The sequence below is a fragment of the Pan troglodytes genome, chromosome 5 (genome assembly GCF_028858775.2).
Source record: "Pan troglodytes isolate AG18354 chromosome 5, NHGRI_mPanTro3-v2.0_pri, whole genome shotgun sequence".
Classification (NCBI taxonomy): Eukaryota; Metazoa; Chordata; class Mammalia; order Primates; family Hominidae; genus Pan; species Pan troglodytes.
In genome coordinates, this window is record NC_072403.2 from 8,191,926 (window position 1) to 8,211,658 (window position 19,733).

At 43.8% G+C, this 19,733-nt stretch overlaps 2 protein-coding genes across 36 annotated transcripts in view; one reads left to right on the forward strand and one right to left on the reverse strand.

Moving 5' to 3' along the window:
* GMDS (GDP-mannose 4,6-dehydratase) overlaps positions 1-2,659 on the reverse strand; it is a 679,307-nt gene extending 676,648 nt beyond the window's left edge. For 4 of the 5 annotated variants that reach the window (XM_063812047.1, XM_016954804.3, XM_063812046.1 and 1 more), the window contains exon 1: positions 2,251-2,645. In XM_063812047.1, the coding sequence (XP_063668117.1) occupies positions 2,251-2,352 (102 nt within the window). In that variant the 5' untranslated portion in view covers positions 2,353-2,645. Of the gene's footprint in view, positions 1-2,250 lie in introns of all 5 variants that reach the window. The other variant, XM_016954803.3, reaches the window with a different exon arrangement.
* The window catches only part of LOC134810163 (serine/threonine-protein kinase Nek4-like), a 232,505-nt gene continuing 215,419 nt past the window's right edge, over positions 2,648-19,733 (forward strand). For 28 of the 31 annotated variants that reach the window (XR_010157500.1, XR_010157494.1, XR_010157501.1 and 25 more), the window contains exons 1-2: positions 2,648-2,860; positions 5,759-5,848. The gene's annotated coding sequence lies outside the window, so the exon portion shown is untranslated. Of the gene's footprint in view, positions 2,861-5,758; positions 5,849-19,414; positions 19,474-19,733 lie in introns of all 31 variants that reach the window. The other 3 variants (XM_063812051.1, XM_063812054.1, XM_063812058.1) reach the window with 2 other exon arrangements.

Below are 19,733 nucleotides of genomic sequence, written 5' to 3' on the forward strand. Positions count from 1 at the left end.
AGAAGCCAATGCAACACCAAATGAGGAGACAATGCAGAGGGCAGATGCCGGAGGGAAGAAAGAAACACTGGGGCAGAGATTCAAACCAACCTGAAAGCCACGCAGGTGTTTTAAGTTGGAAATGAAATGAGGAACCAAAAAACTCCAGTCAGGGAGTGGTCTGCTGAGTGTGGTGCTTCAGGTAGACTCCCATGACAGGCTGCAGGACAAACTAGAGTGGGGGCCCACTTCCATACCTTCCTGGCCACTCATTTCCAGCCAAATGACTGCTCTTAAAAGTCAAAATTAGGTTCCATTTCTAATCTGCACTGATTCATACTGCTGGTCGTGTAAATTGGTATAGGCCACACCAACACAGCACATTAGTTAAGATGTTAATCTTAACTAATTTCCTGACAATACTAAAATAAAATCTCTACTTTCCAGAGATTAGGTAAACTTGGTAAACATTTGAGCTTCAGGTCCAGTCTGACAAAATGGAAAAAAGGGAATCATCTGCAGAAAGGTCCCAGCATTAGAAAACAAAGAGAAGGGGGAGGACAGTATGTAGGCCCTGACCTGTCCTACTGCCTCAATTCAAGGATTCAATTTCTCAACCTCAGATCCTTGCCCTCTTACTAGTTTTCAAACTCAGATCCACCTCTTACTAGTTTTCAAACTCTTGTCTATTATGATTACCTTAAGCAAAGCAAGATGCATGAATAACCAGCAGTAAATCAGGTATTCAATACTTGAAATTGTGTAATATTCTGTGACTGTGCATCTGGCCAATTTCAACTTCTCCTTTTTTTTTTTTTTTTTTTTTTGAGGCAGGATCTCACTCTCTTGCCCCAGGCTGGAGTACAGTGGTACCATCATTGCTGACTGCAGCAGCCTCAGACTCCTGGACTCAAGTGATCCTCCTGCCTCAGCCTCCTGAGTAGCTAGCACTACAGGTGAGCACCAACATGCCTGCCTCATTTTTTAAATTTTTTTGTAGAGACAACGTCTCAATATGTTGCCCAGGCTAGTCTCAAACTCCTGGCCTCACCTCGAGCAATCCTTCCGCCTCTGCACACTGAAGTGCTGACATTTCAAGTATGAGCCGCTGCCTCCTGCCCACTTAGCCTTTTCTAACACTAGAGAACTTTGAGAGTAGTTTCCATACCAACTGGACACTTCCCAGCGGTTTAACCTCTGGCAAATCAAACTCCCATGCCTCAGTTTCCACATCCATAGAGATAATAAAAGTACCTCCTCAAAGAGTTTGTTATGAGAACTAAATGAGTTAATGTTAGGCAAGCGACTGGAACATGATAGACACAATATGTATTAGCCATTATCACCTTTATTTCAGTGTTACATTGGCCACCACCCAGAGATACCCAGGAGCACACACATCACATTCTTTCTACGGCAATATGTGCGCATGATTACTTCATGACCACTGAATCTAAAACAGCACAGCTTGGTAAGACACCGCGGTCGGATCCCACCTACTGCAACACCTCTAAGAGGCGACCCTCACAAACCAGCCATGCTTAGCCTGAGACATTCCGAAGACCTCCTCTTGATTACCTTACTCGACGAACTTATTCCTTTGAAAATGGAACTAGCCGCACTTTCGGACCAGTGTGTCTCGGATACACTTCCAAATGTGTCAACCTGAATCTCAGAAGTTGGTGTGATTTTAAAAAGTTTTTAAAGTTCTTTTTCCTAAACGTGTCCTAGTGGGTGACTCCACAGCATTACTTTCTTTCATGTTCTCTTTTCTATCTGGAAATCCGGTGATAGGGGACGAAACCAGCAAAGCACCCTTTTTCTTGCTTCCCAAACATTAGCAGGTAAGCGCCCCTTGAGCCGAGACACATCAAGAAGACCTCACCCGCAAGTTCATTGATCACCGGTTCTTTTCCCTTTCCGGCACTAGGAGCTGCGAAGCACGACATGGGCTTGGAGGAAGAGACGCTGCGGTCACCTGAGGGGCAGGTGAGAGCGGGCGGTCCTGCCCGGGTGTGAGCGCGACATCCCGCGCGGCACACACGCTCACAGCCCCCAGAGGAAGACCAGAGGCACTCGATGTATCCAGCACACCCCACACGCAACACACTAACTGCACCGTACCTTCCGTCCCACCTCCCGGCAGCAGACCCCTTCCGGGACGCCGAGAGGGCTGTTCCTGGAGACACCGCAGCCCGCGAGTAGCGGCGCGCAGGGAGAGCACGCGTGCCCAGGCTGCCTCGGCCGGCGCGCCCCCGCCCCCGCACTCACCTGGCCTGTGATACCGGTGATGAGCGCCACGTTCCTGGGCTTGCCCATCTCGCCGTCCCCGGAGCCCCGGGCGCTGGGGCAGCGTGCCGGTGCGTGTGCCATGTCCCGCGGCGGGCGTGCGGTCGGCGGCAGGGCGGAGCGCGGCAGAGGGCAGGCGCGGTGCCGGCAGGAACGCGGGGGTGTGCAGCACGAAGCGCCTCTCCAGGCTGCGGGCAGGGAGGGAGAGCGCACCGCGCGACCGGCCGCCACAGTCTGACAGGGGCGCACGGGAGGCCGTGCAGGGAGGGCCGGGGGCGGGCCGAGCCGGCCAAGGCGGGCCCGACGGGCCAAGCAGCGGGGCTGCGGCCTGACTGGCGCAGCGTCATTCGCGTCAGCCGGAGACGCTGTAGGAGGCCCCGCCCCTCCGCCGACGGCCACCGCGCGGGAGGGGCGGGGCCTGCCGCCGCCACCGCCTCAGGGAAGAGGAAGGAGGCCGCGGCTTCGCGTCCCGCCTCTCGCCTGGCTGGCCGTGGGGGGCCTGGACGCAGTGGCCTCCCGAATCTCCCAGGACCCTAATGTCGCCCGAGGATGCTGGGAGGAACACTGAGCCGACCTCTCCGTTAGGCTGAAGGTCTGAATTTTCAAACCCAGGGGTCACAGGGCCGGGGTCATGGACTTTGATAAATAATTCCTGGAAACCTGTTGCAGTGCCCTTTGAGAAGCCTGGTTTATGGTACCTGAAGGGCAGTAGCGTTACAAGGCCCGTAAACGGGGGTCACAGATGTGGGAGTGACTAACTAGGCTGGCTCTCGCTCTTCTGGCCTTTCCTGAGGCTCGGAACCAGTAACGAGGTTCCAAATAGCTGAATTCAAAGTTTTCTCTTCTGAGGACTGCCACTGCACAAGAAAGCCCCTAGCCCCACCCGTATGCGGCATAAGGAAATGTTGAAAAGACTGCCCGGGTCAATAAACCTGGACGTGGCAAATTTCAAAGAAAGTAATTCAAACACAGGTGGGGTCCCGGCTTACATCTGTTGGATTTGGCTGCCATTTGGCAGCTGCTCGTTGGACAGGGAGAGGAGAGGAGGTGACTCAGAGCCGGGAGGGCAGCAGGTGTGTGTGCCTAAGCAGTTGGCTGCAATCCAGGACACAGACGGAAACTTCCCGGTCTCCGTTGCTCTGCTTCTCTGTCCACATTCCTCTCCCTAATCGATAACCTCAGATCACCATTTCAAATCACAGAGTTACTAGGGCTGTGCCCAATATAACGTGCAAGAGTATGTATAGCAGACCTGGAACCCCAAAATCAGAAAAAGCTCAGGATTACATTTGAAACCTCCCTCTCGCGCTCCGCGAGGTCCGTTAGGAATATTTCTTAGCTATAGATAGACTGGTCTGGTTTCACACCTGGCCTCTCCTCTGCGTTCTATGAGGAGAATGGCTCAACAAACATCTGATGCTGCCTCTGAGTGATGAAGAGACCCTGAAGCTGAGGAGAGGGAACACTTCCATTGAGAGGAACATGCTATAAGCTAGAAATGTCTGTGAAATATACGGGAATATGCTAAAACTATATTCATTTTCATGTAAATACGCTTTAAATTAATGCATGAACCAATTATTTAACATTTTCCTTAAAAAAATCACTGAGCAAGCCGGGCGCAGTGGCTCACGCCTGTAATCCCAGCACTTTGGGAAGCTGCGGCAGGTGGATCACCTGAGGTCAGGAGTTCGAGACCAGCCTGGCCAACACGGTGAAAACCCGTCTCTACTAAAAATACAAAAAATTAGCCAGGCGTGGTGGTGGGCACCTGTAATCCCAGCTACTCTGGAGGCTGAGGCAGAAGAATCGCTTGAACCCGGGAGGAGGAGGTTGCAGTGAGCCGAGATCTTGCCATTGCGTTCCAGCCTGGGCAAGAAGAGCAAAACTCCATCTCAAAAAAAAAAATCACTGAGCAAAACTGATACTTATGGGAGATATGACACATTTATCCTGTAGTTTTGAGACCTCCTATCACACAAACACTGGAAGTTGACACCAGTCAATTTCCTGTCACACCACCAAACACCTGCCCTAGAAGTGTGTGACAGTAGAAGAAAAATGGAAATAAAATCAACATTATTAGGGCCTGAAAATATTTACAAAATGATGGGAAATGTTAGGTCAGAGGAAGCTTGAAGAATAAAGGCTATTTCTCTAGAGAACTTTTCTGAAGACAGGTGGTAGGTCTGCTACAGCAACGTACCATCCATAGGGTGACAAACGGTAGAAATTTATTTCCTCACAGTTCTGGAGACTGGAAGTTTAGGATGAAGGGCTGATTTCTTCTGAGGCCTCTCTCCTTTTCTTGTAGCTGGCTGTCTTCATGTTCACATGGCGTTCTCTCTATATGTGTGTCTGTGTCCAAACTTCCTGTTCTTATAAGAACACCAGTTACATTTGATTAGGGCCCACTTTAATGACCTTATTTCCAAATACAGTCACACTTTGAGCTACTAAGAGTTAAGACATCAATATATTAATTGGGGGAGGGACAAAATTCAACCCATAATTGACAGCTAGAGGGAAAAGAGGTTCTTTTTTTTACCTGTTTGTGGGCTCGGAGGGAGGAGGTTGGTAGTGGAGGTTGTTGTCATTTTCCCAGTAGCATTAGGGCAACTTGAACAAAGTCAGCACAGGGTCTGGGGCAGCATAAGAAGATTACATTAACTAGAAGTAAAGCGACCAGCGGTAGTGGAAAGCTCTAAGGGTGATGGCTCAGTTGTGTTTTCCTCTAACACAGTTCTCATCCCTGGGTGATTTTGCCCCCAGGGGACGTTTGACAATGTCTGGAGGCATTTTTGATTGTCACAAATGGAGTTGTGCTATAGGTATCTAATGAGTAGAAGTTAAGTATTTTGCTCACCATCTGCAGTGCACAGGAAGCCCCCACAACAAAGATTTTTCTAGCCCAAAATGTCAATAGTGCTGAGGCTGAGTAACCCTTCTCCAGGAGGCCAGTGAAAGATGTTAACAAGCAGGTGGTTGAACTGACAGACACTGGCTATACTATACAGTGACTTCATGGTATGTCAGAAGAAGCAAATACATTTGGTAGCTAATTGTTGATGCTGATACCTTTACTCACAAACTTGGCTAATCTCCAGAAACATACTAGCTGCTGAGGGTATAGCAGTAGAGGAGAAATAATCTTCAAGGGGCTATAATCTGAAAGGGATATGATATTGAATCATTTTATGACTTTTCATAACATTTTCATATTTGTTTTAATATGATACAAAATATGGAGAAAAGAGTGAGGCCTCCAACTCCAAGTCCTCTAATTGGATAAAAGTCAATCATTCTGTACAAGACTAAATATGTGGAATAACATTTTTCACTTCTTTCTTTCCCATCTCTTGCCACTGAGTGCGTGCCAGTTATTCAAGAACGATTCTCCAGCATTCCCTTTAAAATTCTCTCTCCTCTCCTTTTTTAAACATCTTTCCTTTGCTTTTCACATGGAACATTTGCTGATCTTCTTTCTCAGATTGCACAAACCATGCTAATGGCCAGCATGGGTGGAGGGAGCGTGTGAGATGTGTGGGGCGGCGTGCTGCATCTCAGCCAACTCCAGGAGGTAAGTGCGTCTGCTGTGGTGAAATCTATATTTGGTCTTCATTTCCGTTTTCCTGGCATACGATTTCTAAAATGCTTAGAATCACCAAAGCGATGTATTTTGTAGGGTAATGAGTGAGTTCACTGTTGGCTGGCAGCCCTTAGGTGGCTTCAGGGTGGAAACTGATCATTGTAAAGACCAATGCAGGATTAGAGGGCTGGGACTTTCAGCCCCATCCCCTAACCTCCAGGGAGGAGAGAGAAGCTGATGGTTAAGTTGATCACCAATGGCCAACGATTTAATCAATCATGCCTACATAATGAAGCCTCCATAAAAACCCAAAAAGGACTGTGTGCAGAGAGTTCTAGATAGTTGAACACGTGGAGGTACATGGAGGGTGACACTTCAGGGTGGGCACCAAAGCTCCAAGCTCCTCCTATTCCTTGCCCTGTACATCTCCTCATCTGCATCCTTTGTCATATACTTTGTCATACCAGTAAACTGGTAATCCTGAGTAAGAGATTCCCTGAGTTCTGTGAGCCACTCTTTCAGATTAATAAACCTAAGAAGGGGGTCACGTGAAGCCCACTTTTTGGCCAGTCAGAAGCACAGGTAGAACAACCTGGGGCTTGCAATTGGCATCAGAAGTTGGCGGGGGCACAGTATTGGGGACTGAGCCCTTGACCTGTGGGATCTGATGCTATCTCCAAGGAGACAGTGTCAGAGTTGAATGGAATTGAAGGGCACCCAGCTGGTGTGCCCTATAGAATTGATTGCCTGCTTGTGGGTGGGAAGAAATCCCATGCATACTTGGTCACAGAAGTCTTCTCTGTTGATTGGTGTTTTGTTAGAGCAGGGGAAAAACAATTTGAGTTTGTCCACACTCAGTATGATGATGATCTTTATTTCATAGAGTCAGAAACTGAGGATTGGAAACATTAATAAACTCGCCCAAGGCCACATAGCTAGTGGCTGGTTATGGTAGATATTATGCTCATTCAACTCCCTATTCCATACTCTCTTTGGAAAAATTAGAGTGCTCAAAGCCACATGTCCCAGACCATTTTGCATCTCATATATAGGAAGCAAATTGAGCTTTGTCAATTAGATGCGTTCCTGCTCAATCTGGCAGGTGGGAGTGAAACAGAAGCCGTTCTTCTGCTTTCTGGTCCAACTGACATAAGGATTAATGGCAGTTAGAGTCCAAGTTTGGGTCTAGTCACCATTTTCATGGGCATGAGAGCCACTTGGGTTGGGGGAGCAGCATGGCAGCAGGAGTGGTTTTCTGAATTCTGGCCTTCAGCTATGGCGGTAATGTCCTGACATCAACAACTGAAGGCCCTCCGAGTTCTCTTCCTCTGTCTCATAAATATTTTTTTCAACTAATAATTGTAGATTCAAATGTATTTTTAAGAAATACAGTGAGTGACATGGTCATGTCTTCAAATACTATAGAGCAATAGCACAAGCAGCATATTGGCGTTGATAGAATTCACCAATCTCATTCAGATTTCCTCAGTTTTTGTACTCATCTGTGCAAGAGTATGTGTATTTACTTGTGTACCGTTTGGTTTGTTTTGCCTGAGACAAGGTCTCACTCTGTCATCCAGACTCACTTGCAGCCTCAACCTCCTGGGCTCAAGCCGTCCTCCTGCCTCAGCCTTCTATATAGCTGGGACCACAGGTACACACCACCATGGCCAGCTAATTTGCTTATTTTTAGTAGAAACGAGGTCTCACTTTTGCCAAGGCTGGTCTTCAGCTCCTGGGCTCAATTGATCCTCCCTCCTTGGCCACCCACAGAGCTGGGATTACAGGTATGAGCCACCATGCCCAGCTATTTTTTTAATTTATTTATTTTGAGTAGAGACAGGAGTCTCACTTTGTTGCCCAGACTGGTCTTGAACTCTTGGGCTCAAGCAATCCTCCTGCCTTGGCCTCCCACAGGGCTGGGATTACAGGCATGAGCCACCATGTCTGGCCTACTTCTATACAGTTTTATTGCATGTATATATTCATGCATCCACCACCGCCATCAAGATTCTAAAACCACCAGGACACCTCATGTTACCCCTTTATAACTGCACCACCTCCCTCCCACCCCCATCCCTCATCCTTTGAAAACACAAATCTGTCCTCTATTTTTAAATTTTGTCATTTCAAAATGTATTATAGGCTGAGTGGAATGGTTCACACCTGTAATCCCAGCACTTTGGGAGATAAAGTCTGGAGAATTGCTTGAACCCAGGAGTTTGAGACCAGCCTGAGCAATATAGCGAGACCTTAGCTCAACAAAAAATAAAAACTAGCCAGGCAGGGTGGCACGTGCCTCTGGTCCCAGCTACTGGGGATGCTGGGACCTCATTTGACCCCAGGAAATTGAGGCTGCAATGAGCCATGATCGCACCACTGCACTCCAGCCTGAGTGACAGAGCAAGACCTTGTCTCAATTTTTTTTAAGCATTATAAATGAATAATCTTTTGAAATGTGCTTTTGTCATTCAAGTTTTCTGGAGAGTCATCATCCAAGATGTTGTGTGTATGGATAGTTTGTTTATTTATTTAGTTAGTTAGTTATTTTTGAGAGGGTGTCTTGCTCTGTCACCCATGCTTGGAGTGCAGTGGTGCGATCTCGGCTCACTGCAGCCTCTGCCTCCCAGGTTCAAGCGATTGTCCTGCCTCAGCCTCCCAAGTACCTGGGATTGCAGGCACCCTCCACCACACCCAGCTAATTTTTGTATTTTAGTAGAGACAGTGTTTCACCATGTTGGCCAGGCTGGTCTCGAACTCCTGACCTCAAGTGATCTGCCCACCTCTGCCCCCAAAGTGCTGGGATTACAGGCATAAGCCACTGCACCCGGCCTCATTAATTTTTTTGTTGAGTAGCATTCCATAGTATGGCAGTACAGTCGCTGGTTTAACTATTCACTTACTGAAGGATATCTCAGCTGTTTCCAGTTTGGGACCACTACAAATAAAGCCACTGTGAACATTCACGTACAGGTTTTTGTGTGAACACACATTTTCACTTTGCCCAAGAGTGCAATTGCTGGGTCCTGTGATCATTGCATGTTTAGTTTTTTTTTTTTTTTTTAGACTGCCAGATTTTTTAAATACAGAATTTCCTGTATTAAATCCCTTTCTACTTGAGATCCCTATAGTGGCTTCTGTGTCCAGCTCTAACCCTTGGCTGACATGGCTCAAACTTCAGACCCAGTGCTCTTAACCAAGACTGGAAGACCAAAGAGATGACCTCCTGAGTGCATGAAAATGAATGAGAGGGAAGGGTCGGGGCAACAGAAAGCATCCAGTGGAGAAGTAGAGACCATTTATTTTTTTTATTATTATTATTTTTTACTTTCCCTGAACTTCAACTTCAAGATTTATACCAGTTTTCCAGTTCAGGTAATAAGCAGAATAGAAGCACTGGATTTTTAAATAAAATCTGAGACAATCCAACTTTGTTGGACATGAGACAACTTAGATCCCTGCTTTTCCACTGGAATAAAATACATCGCATAAATCTTTCTTAGAATGCATAGCAGAAGCAGCAGGGTTTTAGAAGCAGAGTTAAAAGGCAATGAGATAGCTCTAAAATTTCTTTTTATTTTTTTGAGACAGAGTTTCACTCTTGTTGCCCAGTCTGGAGTGCAATGGCGCGATCTCGGCTCACCGCCACCTCCGCTTCCCGGGTTCAAGAGATTCTCCTGCCTCAGCCTCCTGAGTAGCTGAGATTACAGGCATGTGCCACCATGCCTGGCTAATTTTTTGTATTTTTAGTACAGACAGGGTTTCTCCATGTTGGTCAAGCTGGTCTCAAACTCCTGACCTCAGGTAATCCACCCACCTCGGCCTCCCAAAGTGCTGGGATTACAGGCATGAGCCACCACACCCGGCCAATAGCTCTAAAATTTCTAGGAAGTTCCTGAAATCTGCCACCTCAACTTTGGAATATACCATCCTACAAATGAAATCAGACTACAGCAAGTTTTTTGAATGATGTATTTAGAAAAGGAAAAATAAATGTGTTCAAAATAATTGAACACATTTATTTTTTTTCTCTTACATCCTCACTCATACAGTTTCCCATCAGATAGCTGTCTTCAGGCAAATGAGTATTACAAGTATGAGTTCTGGGCCACGTGTATACCTTATCTACAGCAGGCTATGTATGTAAGCCTAAGTCACTTTGTCTCTAGCTCCTCTGGGTTTTTGTTGTTGTTGTTTTGTTTGTTGAGATGGAGTCTCGCTCTGTCACCCAGCCTGGGGTGCAGTGGCCTGATCTCAGCTCACTGCAACCCCCGCCTCCCGGATTCAAGCAATTCTCCCGCCTAAGCCTCCTGAGTAGCTGGGATTACAAGCATGTGCCACCACGCTCGGTCTCGAACTCCTGACCTCAAGTGATCCACCTGCCTTGGCCTCCCAAAGTGTTGGGGTTACAGGCATGAGCCCCCGCACTGAGCCTACTCCTCTGTTTTTTAATTTTTCTTTTTTCTTTTTTTTTTTTTCTTTTGACCAATAGTCTTCAAGCTAGAAAACTTCATTGGGGACATTTTATTGGGAAGGTTTTCCACTCTAATAATCTCAATTTCTCAATGCGCTAAAACCCAGGGAGCAGAGCCTTGGAATCATTGCTATACTGTCTAATTAGAACCTCCTCTCAAGGAGCACAGCATTGCTTTTCCATTAGCAGCATCAAACCCAGAGAGGAAAAGCATGTGAAGGTTTAAGTCGTCCATGGAGCTTATTTTCAGCATTTTCCCCTCAGGATTTGAGAACATGCCTATGCCCACTCCTCCCTTTGTGACATTTCTTAAAGCCTTGCTCAATAAAAGTGAATCTCTAATAACATAAAACACTAGAGATGAAGTAATACATTGTTCTTTAAAATAGATGAGGTAATAAAACACCATTGACTGCTATGGAAACTTTCCAGTTCCTGGTTACTAGTCTGATTCTTATAATGTGTCAAAATTGCCTCAAGGTGAAGATATTGGTCTTATTGCTAATTCTAAGCACTGTAATGCCAGAGAAACCTTACCATTTTGTACTAATATGTTTAACATGTTCAAGATGCTGTCATAAATCTCAGGCTCCTCATGGCTCAGTCCACTTCAACTAGTAATGGCTTCCAGTCATTTTTGATGACTGGTAAAGGGTTGGCTAAGGGCCTAATCTGCATAATGAGAATGCTAGGACTATAAAGGCAAGCATCACGAATCCTATGCAATAGAGAATTTGCTAGACCTTCTGGGAAAGAGAACTTTGATCCTAATGAATTTTTTTAAATGGCCCCCTCATTCCCACTAAGAGAGATCTTTCATCAACCTCCAGGAGGCATGCCTTGGGAAACTCGCCCTAGGATAGAAGAGTGCTGAAGAGTATCTGGGCTCTGTCCTGGATTGTGTCCTAAATGTTAGTGAGAAGACCCATTTTTGACTTGACATTGGATAGGATCACTAAATAATCCTGACATGCAACTCTGGGGTAATTTGTTCCATATTCTCAAGCAAACTAAGTCTTAAAAAAGCAAGCTGCTCCTTTGGGAACCTCACCAAAAAGCAGTAAGCGCTAGTGAAGATGGAACCTTCAGCAGCCAGTGAGCAGTGGAGATAGTTGTGGCAAAATCAGTATCAGCTGGGATCCTGGCAAAATGACCATGGCTTCAAATCATCATGACAGATACTATGGCTTGGCTCCCAACAGAAGGAGTGTTCAGCCAAGTAAAGTGTTCAGTGAAAACGCCAGGGAGTTAATCCTGATTCGTCTAAAGCCATCATGTTAGTTCCATTCCCCTTGTCAAAGAAGGACTTAGGCATAGCCATGTTATGCAACCCTAGCCCCTGAGATGAAATAAGTGGAATTATTCTGCCATTGAGTCCGTCCTGCCCACCTCCTATAGGTGATATCCTCAGGTTAGTGTTGAAGGCATTCAGCCTTTCCTGTATGAGATCCATCCAGATCCTGCCTGATGGCAGCCCATTGTTCTATGGGTAATTAGGACGGGGCTCTGCTGGGCAGTTATTCTGCTCCTTGTGACATTAACTGGAGTTACTCAGTGGTATTCAGATGGTGGCTGGAGAGTTCATTAACTCTTCCCTCACAGTCTCGTGCCTTGACAGGGAAGTCTGGAAAGCAGGGCTCAGATAGAATCTAAGTGGCCAGGCCTCTCTCTCCCTGGCCTCTCTATGGCCTCTCCACATGGTCCCTTCAGCGTGGGAGACAGCTTACATGGTGAGTCAGTACTACCAAGTATAGGGTTCTAAAAGACTGAGGAAAAAACTGCAAGACTCCTTATGACTTAGCCTTGAGGTCTCAGAACATCACTTCTTCTTACATTCTACTAGACAAAGTAAGACACAAGACCAGTCCAACTCAACAGGAAGGAATTAGATTCCACATCTCAATCTAAGGAGCAGCACAAATATGCAGAGAGGAAAGGAATTGATTGTGGCCCTCTTTGAAAACTATCTCAGGCCATCCTTGGGCCACTTCAATTCATAGCTCTTCCTTATGCAAAATACACTCACCTCTTGCATTTGTTTTCTATGCTGCATAACAAATTACTACAAACATAGCAGCCTTAAGTAATACACATTTATTATCTTAGTTTCTGTGGGGCAGGAGCCTGGGCATGACTCAGCTAGGTCCTCTGCTCAGGGTCTCATGTGACTGCAGTCAAGGTGTCAGATGAGCTATATTCTCATCTGGAGGCTTGACAGGGGAAGAGCCTACTTCCAAGTTCATTAGGTTGGTGGTAGCACTCCATTGTGGATGTATGACTGAGGACCCTGGCTTTTTGGTAGCCATCAGAAGAGGCCAGTCTTGGGTCCTAGAGACCACCTGTGGCTCCTTACAATGTGGGCTTTCTCAACATGGCTACTTACTGCATGAAGCCAGCAAAAAGCATCTCCCAGTCCAGTATGCTAAGACAGAGCCTTGTATAACATAAGTCCCACCCTCACTCAAGGGGAGGGGAATGTTAAGAAGACATAAACAAGAGGTGAAAATTATTGACCGTAGGACCTGTCCATCACATTCCCTTTTTGGAGGCCCCAAATTTGATGGTTTAATTAAAGAAAAAAAAATGTTATTATCTCTTGTGGTTCTATGTGTTGGCTGAGCTCAGATCGGAAGTTGTTACTTGGGATTGTGATTCCGGTTGCAGTCAGATGGCATCTGGAGCTGGGATCCTCTGAAGGTTTGATTGGGTTAGAAGTTCAAAATGGCTTCTTCATGCACATGTCTCTTGCCTGGGTTAAGATGACGAGAATGCGAGGGCCTGGCTGAGCATTTCTTTCTCTCCACGAAGCCCTCGCTGTGTGGCTGGCCTGGGCTTTCTCACAGTGTGGGAGTCTGAGTGGTGGGACTTACACGTGGTAGTTCATTTCACAAAAGTAAACATTACAACAGTCCGAGGAGGAAGCTGCAAGGCTTTGGATGGTCTGGGCTCAGCAGTCATGCAGTGTGTCTTCTGTCACATTCTATTAGTCAAAAGTAAGTCACAAGGCCAGCCCAGATTCAAGGGGTGAATCATAGGAGGCACAGCTCATTGGGGGAGCTATTTGTGAAGACTATTAAATATATCGACTTGGAAAAGCAACGTAATTACTATGTATGGTTTCTAAAACTACCTCCCACAAGAACATCACCTAGATTTATATCCAGATTCCATGTACAAATTTTGACTGAGCAACTAATGCCATGTTGGTGCATTATACAATAAAGCCAGGCATCAAACATGCATAGTCACATGGTCACAATGAAAGTTATGTTCCTAGGCCAGGCGCAGTGGCTCATGCCTGTAATCCCAGCACTTTGGGAGGCTGAGGTGGGTGGATCACCTGAGGTTGGGACTTCGAGACCACCTTGACCAACATGGAAAAACCCCATCTCTACTAAAAATACAAAATTAGCCAGGTGTGGTGGCGCGTGCCTGTAACCCCAGCTACTTGGGAGGCTGAGGCAGGAGAATGGCTTGAACCCGGGAGGCGGAGGTTGCAGTGAGCCGAGATCGTGCTATTGCCCTCCAGCCTGGGCAACAAGAGTGAAACTCTGTCTCAAAAAAAAAAAAAGAAAACAAACAACCAAAAAAAAACAAGAAAGTGTGTACCATGCCATGGGCATGCATTGTCCATTATCTCTGATAGCTCAGAGTTCATCACAACCGAGTATGCTGGGCTGGAAAGGGCTTCCCTTCCTGAAAAGAGATGGGCAAAGACAAACTTAGCTTTCTGGTTGTGGGGGTTGTTCTGTAGGTATGATGCCTGGAGTTATACCGAATATCCTATGACTATGAAGGGAAAGTCAAAAATTGTACAAAAGCAACTCAGAATCCTGACATAATTGAGCTGCGACAGTAACCAACCCTGAAACTTCTTACCTTTAGATTTCTATGTGAGACAGTACATTCCTTATTTTTTAAATCACCTTAACTGGATTTTCTGTTCCTTGCAACTCAATACATTTTTTGTTTTAGCCAACTCATCTAAACTAATTTTGATCAATTTATTTTTATTGCTACATCTCTCTAGACCACTAAGTAGTGAAGAAGAAAGGAGCCTGGAGCCACAGTAGAAGAACTTTAATGGCCACTAAGAACATACAATCATCTGGCACCCTGCCAGGGAAATTTGGGGCCTTTGGAGCTTAATGCTTGGAAAACCACACCCTTAATTTTCCTTCCTTATTCCATGTGGACTGAGAGAACAAGCTTATGTTTTGTTCCTTAGAATTTTTTTTTTTTTTTTACCCATCTGACCCTTAAACATTGCTGTGGTTTGAAAGTGATGCCTCCAAAATTCATGCAACAGAATTGGGAGGTGTGGACTAACGGGAGGTCTGTAAGTCATGAGGGCTTTGCCCTCATGAATGGATTAATGCTGCTATGAAAAGGGCTTGTGGAAGTGGGCTTTCTCTCTCTCGCTCTCTCTTCTACTCTTCTGCCATGTGAGGACACAGTGTTCCCCCTTGCTGGAGAATGCAGCAATGATGCACCATCTTGGAACCAGAGACTAAATATGCTGGCACCTTAATCTTGGACTTCCCAGTGTCCAGAACTATGAGAAATAAGTTTCTGTTCTTTAACATTTCCTAGTCTGTGGTATTCTGTTATAGCAGCACACACACACACACACACACACACACACACACACGCACACACACGCACACACACAAAGACTGATAATCATTCTTCCCTTTTCTAACCCTAGCTTAATGTGGAAAAACCAAGTTTATATTTTAGGGGATTTATCCATACTTACCCAAAACCTTGTGTCATCTCCATCTGTTCCACTGGTTATTACCAAACTGAGAATTAGTCAATTGACCTTTTGTGCAGGAGTGTATTAGTCTCCTAGGACTGCTATAACAAAATACTACAAACTTGATGACTTCAAACAAATTTATTCTCTCACACTCTGGAGGCTAGAAATCTGAAATTAAGGTGTCAACAGGCCCACATCTGCTCTGCAGACTCTAGGGAAGGATCGTGTCTGCCTCTTCCTAGCTTCTGGTGGTTGCCAGCATTCCTTGGCCTTCCTTGGCTTATAGACACGTTGCTTCCTTCTTTGCCTCTGTAGTTACATGATGTTCTCCCTGTGTGTGTCTGTGTTAAAAATTTCCCTCTTTTAATAGGGACAACAGTTGAGTTGGGTCAGGGCCATCCTACGCCACTCTGACTTCATCTTCGCTTGATCACATCTGTAAAGACCCTTTTTCCAAATAAGGTCACATTAGTACATACCAGAGGTTAGGACCTAAACACCTTTTTGGGGAACTCAATTCAACCCACAGCAGTCAAGTCTATTAAAGGACTGATGTAGTAATGAACATCATCCTCAGTAGCAAGAGTCTAATAAACTGTGTTGGCAAAAGACAAGAGCCTAAGGGCAATTCTGAGAAGGTTGGATGAGGAGGAAGGAGAACGTAAAAAGAAGCTGATAAAGTTTTCTGAGGAAATGGATTTCTCTTGGGTTGTCAGGAAAATCATATGGGGAGAATAAAGTCTTTTCTTCATTGAGCACTTATAAGTTGGTAGCCTAGATGAAACACTGCATGTATTGTTTCAGTATTCCTCACAGCCTACAAGGTAGGAAGTATCTCCATTTTTTTTTTAGATAAGAAGTTGGAACATAGGGAAGTTACAGTCAATTGCTTAAAGGTTATTTAGTAAATAAATGGCAAAGCCAGGAATGAAAGCCCTCTCTGTCTCATAGCAAAGTCCATGCTCTTTCCGTTTGTGAAAGTAATCCTGCACTAAGTGAACAAATAATTATCCCATATGTAATCTATGCCAGGTACAGGACCCAGGGGTGTGTCAGGATATATGCTGCCAAGCTGCCTTGGACAAAGGTGATCACAGTTTACATTTCCACTTACAGTGTAGGAAAGTGCCTGATTCCACAGACCATTCCCAGCACTGAATATTCAACTCGGAATTGTTTAAAACCAGATGTTTAAAAAGTGGTATCTTGTTTTAATTTGCATGTTTTTGATGATTAGTGAAGTTGTGCATCTCTTCAAATGCTTAACCATTTCTATTTCCTTTTCTCTGAATTGTCTTGTCATATATTTTGTGCATTTTCTGTGGGGTTGTTTATCATGTAGATTTGTTGAAGCTTTTTGTATATGATAGATATCAACACCGTGTCATTTTATATGTTACAAATACATCCTCCCATCAAGTTGCTTTTCATTTTGCTTTGTTTCTAGGAACTTACTTAGAAAGATATTCCCCACAGCAAGATGATAACGCTGTCCTTCTATTTTCTTCTGTATATGGTTTGTTTGTTTGTTTGAAGAGATGGGGCCCCACTCTGCCCCAGGCTTTAGAGGTGTGATCCTAGCTCACCACAGCCTACAACTTCTGTGCTCAAGCGGGGAACCCTCCCACCTCAGCCTCCCGAGTAGCTGGGACTACTGGCATGTGCCACCATGCCCGGCTAATTTTTATTTATTTATTTATTTTTTTGTAGAGATTTTTTTGCCACTGTTTTGCCCAGGCTTGTCTCACACTCCTGACCTCAAGCGATCCTCCTGCCTCTTGGCCTCCCGAAGTGTTGTATTATAGGTGTAAGCCACTACTCGCCCCTGTGTATGTATTTTTATGTAAAATGTAATAAAATGTTTTTCTCAACTGGACAGTCATTGATCAATGATCTCAAAGCTATCTGTTGATTAGTCCATCCTCCCCCCACTAATTTGATATTTTGTCTTTCTTGTATCTTGAATTGGAATTTACATATAGATATTTTACTAGAAGCTCATTTGTTTAACTGCCTTTATTTTCAAACCTTTCAGTGTCAAGCTTTTTCAGTATAATAGCTTAATCATTTCCACTTTATGATTCTTCATTTTTAAAATTTATGTTCTATTCTTTTTTTTTTTTTTTTTTGAGACGAAGTCTTGCTCTGTCACCCAGGCTGGATTGCAGTGGTGTGATCTCGGATCACTGCAACTTCCACCTCCCAGGTTCAAGTAGTTCTCCTGTCTCAGCCTCCCAAGTAGCTGTGATTACAGGCACATGCCACCACACCCAGCTAATTTTTTTGTATTTTTAGTAGAGACGGGGTTTCACCATGTTGGCCAGGCTGGTTTCAAACTCCTGACCTCAAGTGATCCACCTGTCTCGGCCTTCCAAAGTGCTGGGATTACAGGCGTAATCCACCATGCCCAGCTATGTTCTATTCTTAACACATTTTCTCTTCCTAGAAAATATCAGAATTATCTTATCAAATTCTTTCCACTAGGATTTTTTCTTTGCAGTGGGACTAATATTATATTTACAGATTCATATATAATACTTACATTTTATATTAATATGTACAGAATTATTTCCTACCAATTTATTTAAGACTTAAAGTTTTAAAGTTTTGTCACTTAGCTCTAATGTTTTTCTTATTACATTTCAACCAAGGTTTTATAATTTATGTTGCAATCATGAGTGGGAATCTATTTTTCCTGATATTTCCTTTTATAGTTATTGCTGAAAAAATAAGAAACTAAAATATAGAAACCATTATTTCTGTTATCTTGATTTTTTTTTCACACTACTGGATTTCACCATAATCAATTCTTTTTGTCTTCCTGAAAGTCCAATCTTTTCTAAGCTAGTTCTACCTCTCTTGGCTTTCTAGTGCTTTTATGGACATTAAACATTATATATATTTAATTATATAAAGATTATATATATTTTTAAATAGACTTTATGTTTTATAGCAGTTTAAGATTTATAGCAAAATTGAACAGAAAATACAGAGAGTTCCCATATCCCCCTTCTGTCACACACCCACAACCTTCTCCACTATCGACATCTCCCACCAAAGTAGTACATTTGTTATAATCAATGAACCTACACTGACACATTATTATTACCCAAACTCCACAGTTTATATTAGGGCTTCACAAGTGTTGTACATCGTATGGGTATGGACAAATGTATAATGGCATGTAATTACCGTTATATAATAGTATCATACAGGTTAGTTCCACTGCCCTCTGTGCTCTGCCTATTCATCCCTCTCTCCTTGCAACCCCTGACAGCCACTGATCTTTTTACTGTCTTCATAGTTTTGCCTTTTCCAAAGGTCACGATGTTGGAATCATACTGTATATGGCCTTTTCAGATTGGTTTCTTTCACTTACTAATATGCATTTAAGGTTCCTCCATATCTTTTCTTGGCATGATAGGTTATTTCTTTTTATCACTGAATAATATTCCATTGTCTGGATCTACCAGAGTTTGCTTAGTCATTCACCCACTGAAGGATGTCTTGGTCACTTCCAAGTGTGGGAAATTAGTAATCATGCCATTACAAACATCTTTGTGCAAGTTTTTTTTGGACAAGTTTTTAACACATTTGGGTAAATAGTAAGGTGTGTGATTGCTGTATTATGTGGTAAGAGTATGTTTAGTTTTGTAAGAAACTGCCGAACTGTCTTCCAAAGTGTCTGGACCATTTTGCATCCCCACCATCAATGAATGAAAATTCCTACTGTTCCACGTCTTTGTCAGCATCAGGTGTTCTGGATTTTGGCCGTTCTAATAGATGTGTAGTTTTATCTTAATGTCATTTTAATTTACAATTCTCTAATGACATATGATGTTGAGCATCTTTTCATGTGCTTATTTGCCATCTGTATACTTTATTTGGTGAGATATTTATTCAGGTCTTTTGCCCATTTTTTAAATTGAGTTATTCCTTTCCTTATTGTCGAGTTTTAAGAGTTCTTTGCATATTTTAGATAACAATCCTTTGTCAGATATGTGTTTTGCAAATATTTTCTCCCAGTCTGTGACTTGTCTTTACATTATCTTGAGAGTCCTTTCATAGAGCAATTTTTAATTTTAATGAAGCTTTGCTTATCAATTTTATCTTTGTTACTGTATTTTAAAAACAATCACCATATCCAAGGATATCTAGATTTTCTCTTATGTTATCTTCTGGGAATTTTATAATTTTGCACTTAACATGAAGGTCTATGATCCATTTGAGTTAACTTTTGTGAAAGATGTAATCTCTGTGTCTAGATTCAGTTTTTTGTTTTGTTTTGTTTTGTTTGCGTGTGGATGGCCGGTTGTTTCAGCACATTTGAGGAAAAGACTGACTTTTCTCCACTGAGTTTTCTTTGCTTCTTTTTCAAAGGTCAGTTGTTACGTGCTTCTATTCCTAGGCTCTCTATTCTGTTCCACTGATCTATTTGTCCATTCTTTTGCTAATATCATACCATCTTGATTACTGAAGCTTTATAGCAAGTCTTGAAGTCGAGTAGTGTCAGTCCACAACCCTGTTTTTCTGTTTCAATATTGATTTGGCTATTCTAGGTCTTTCATCTCTCCATATAAATTCAATAATCAGTTTGTCAATATCCACAAAATAACTTGCTGGAATTTTGATTGAGATTG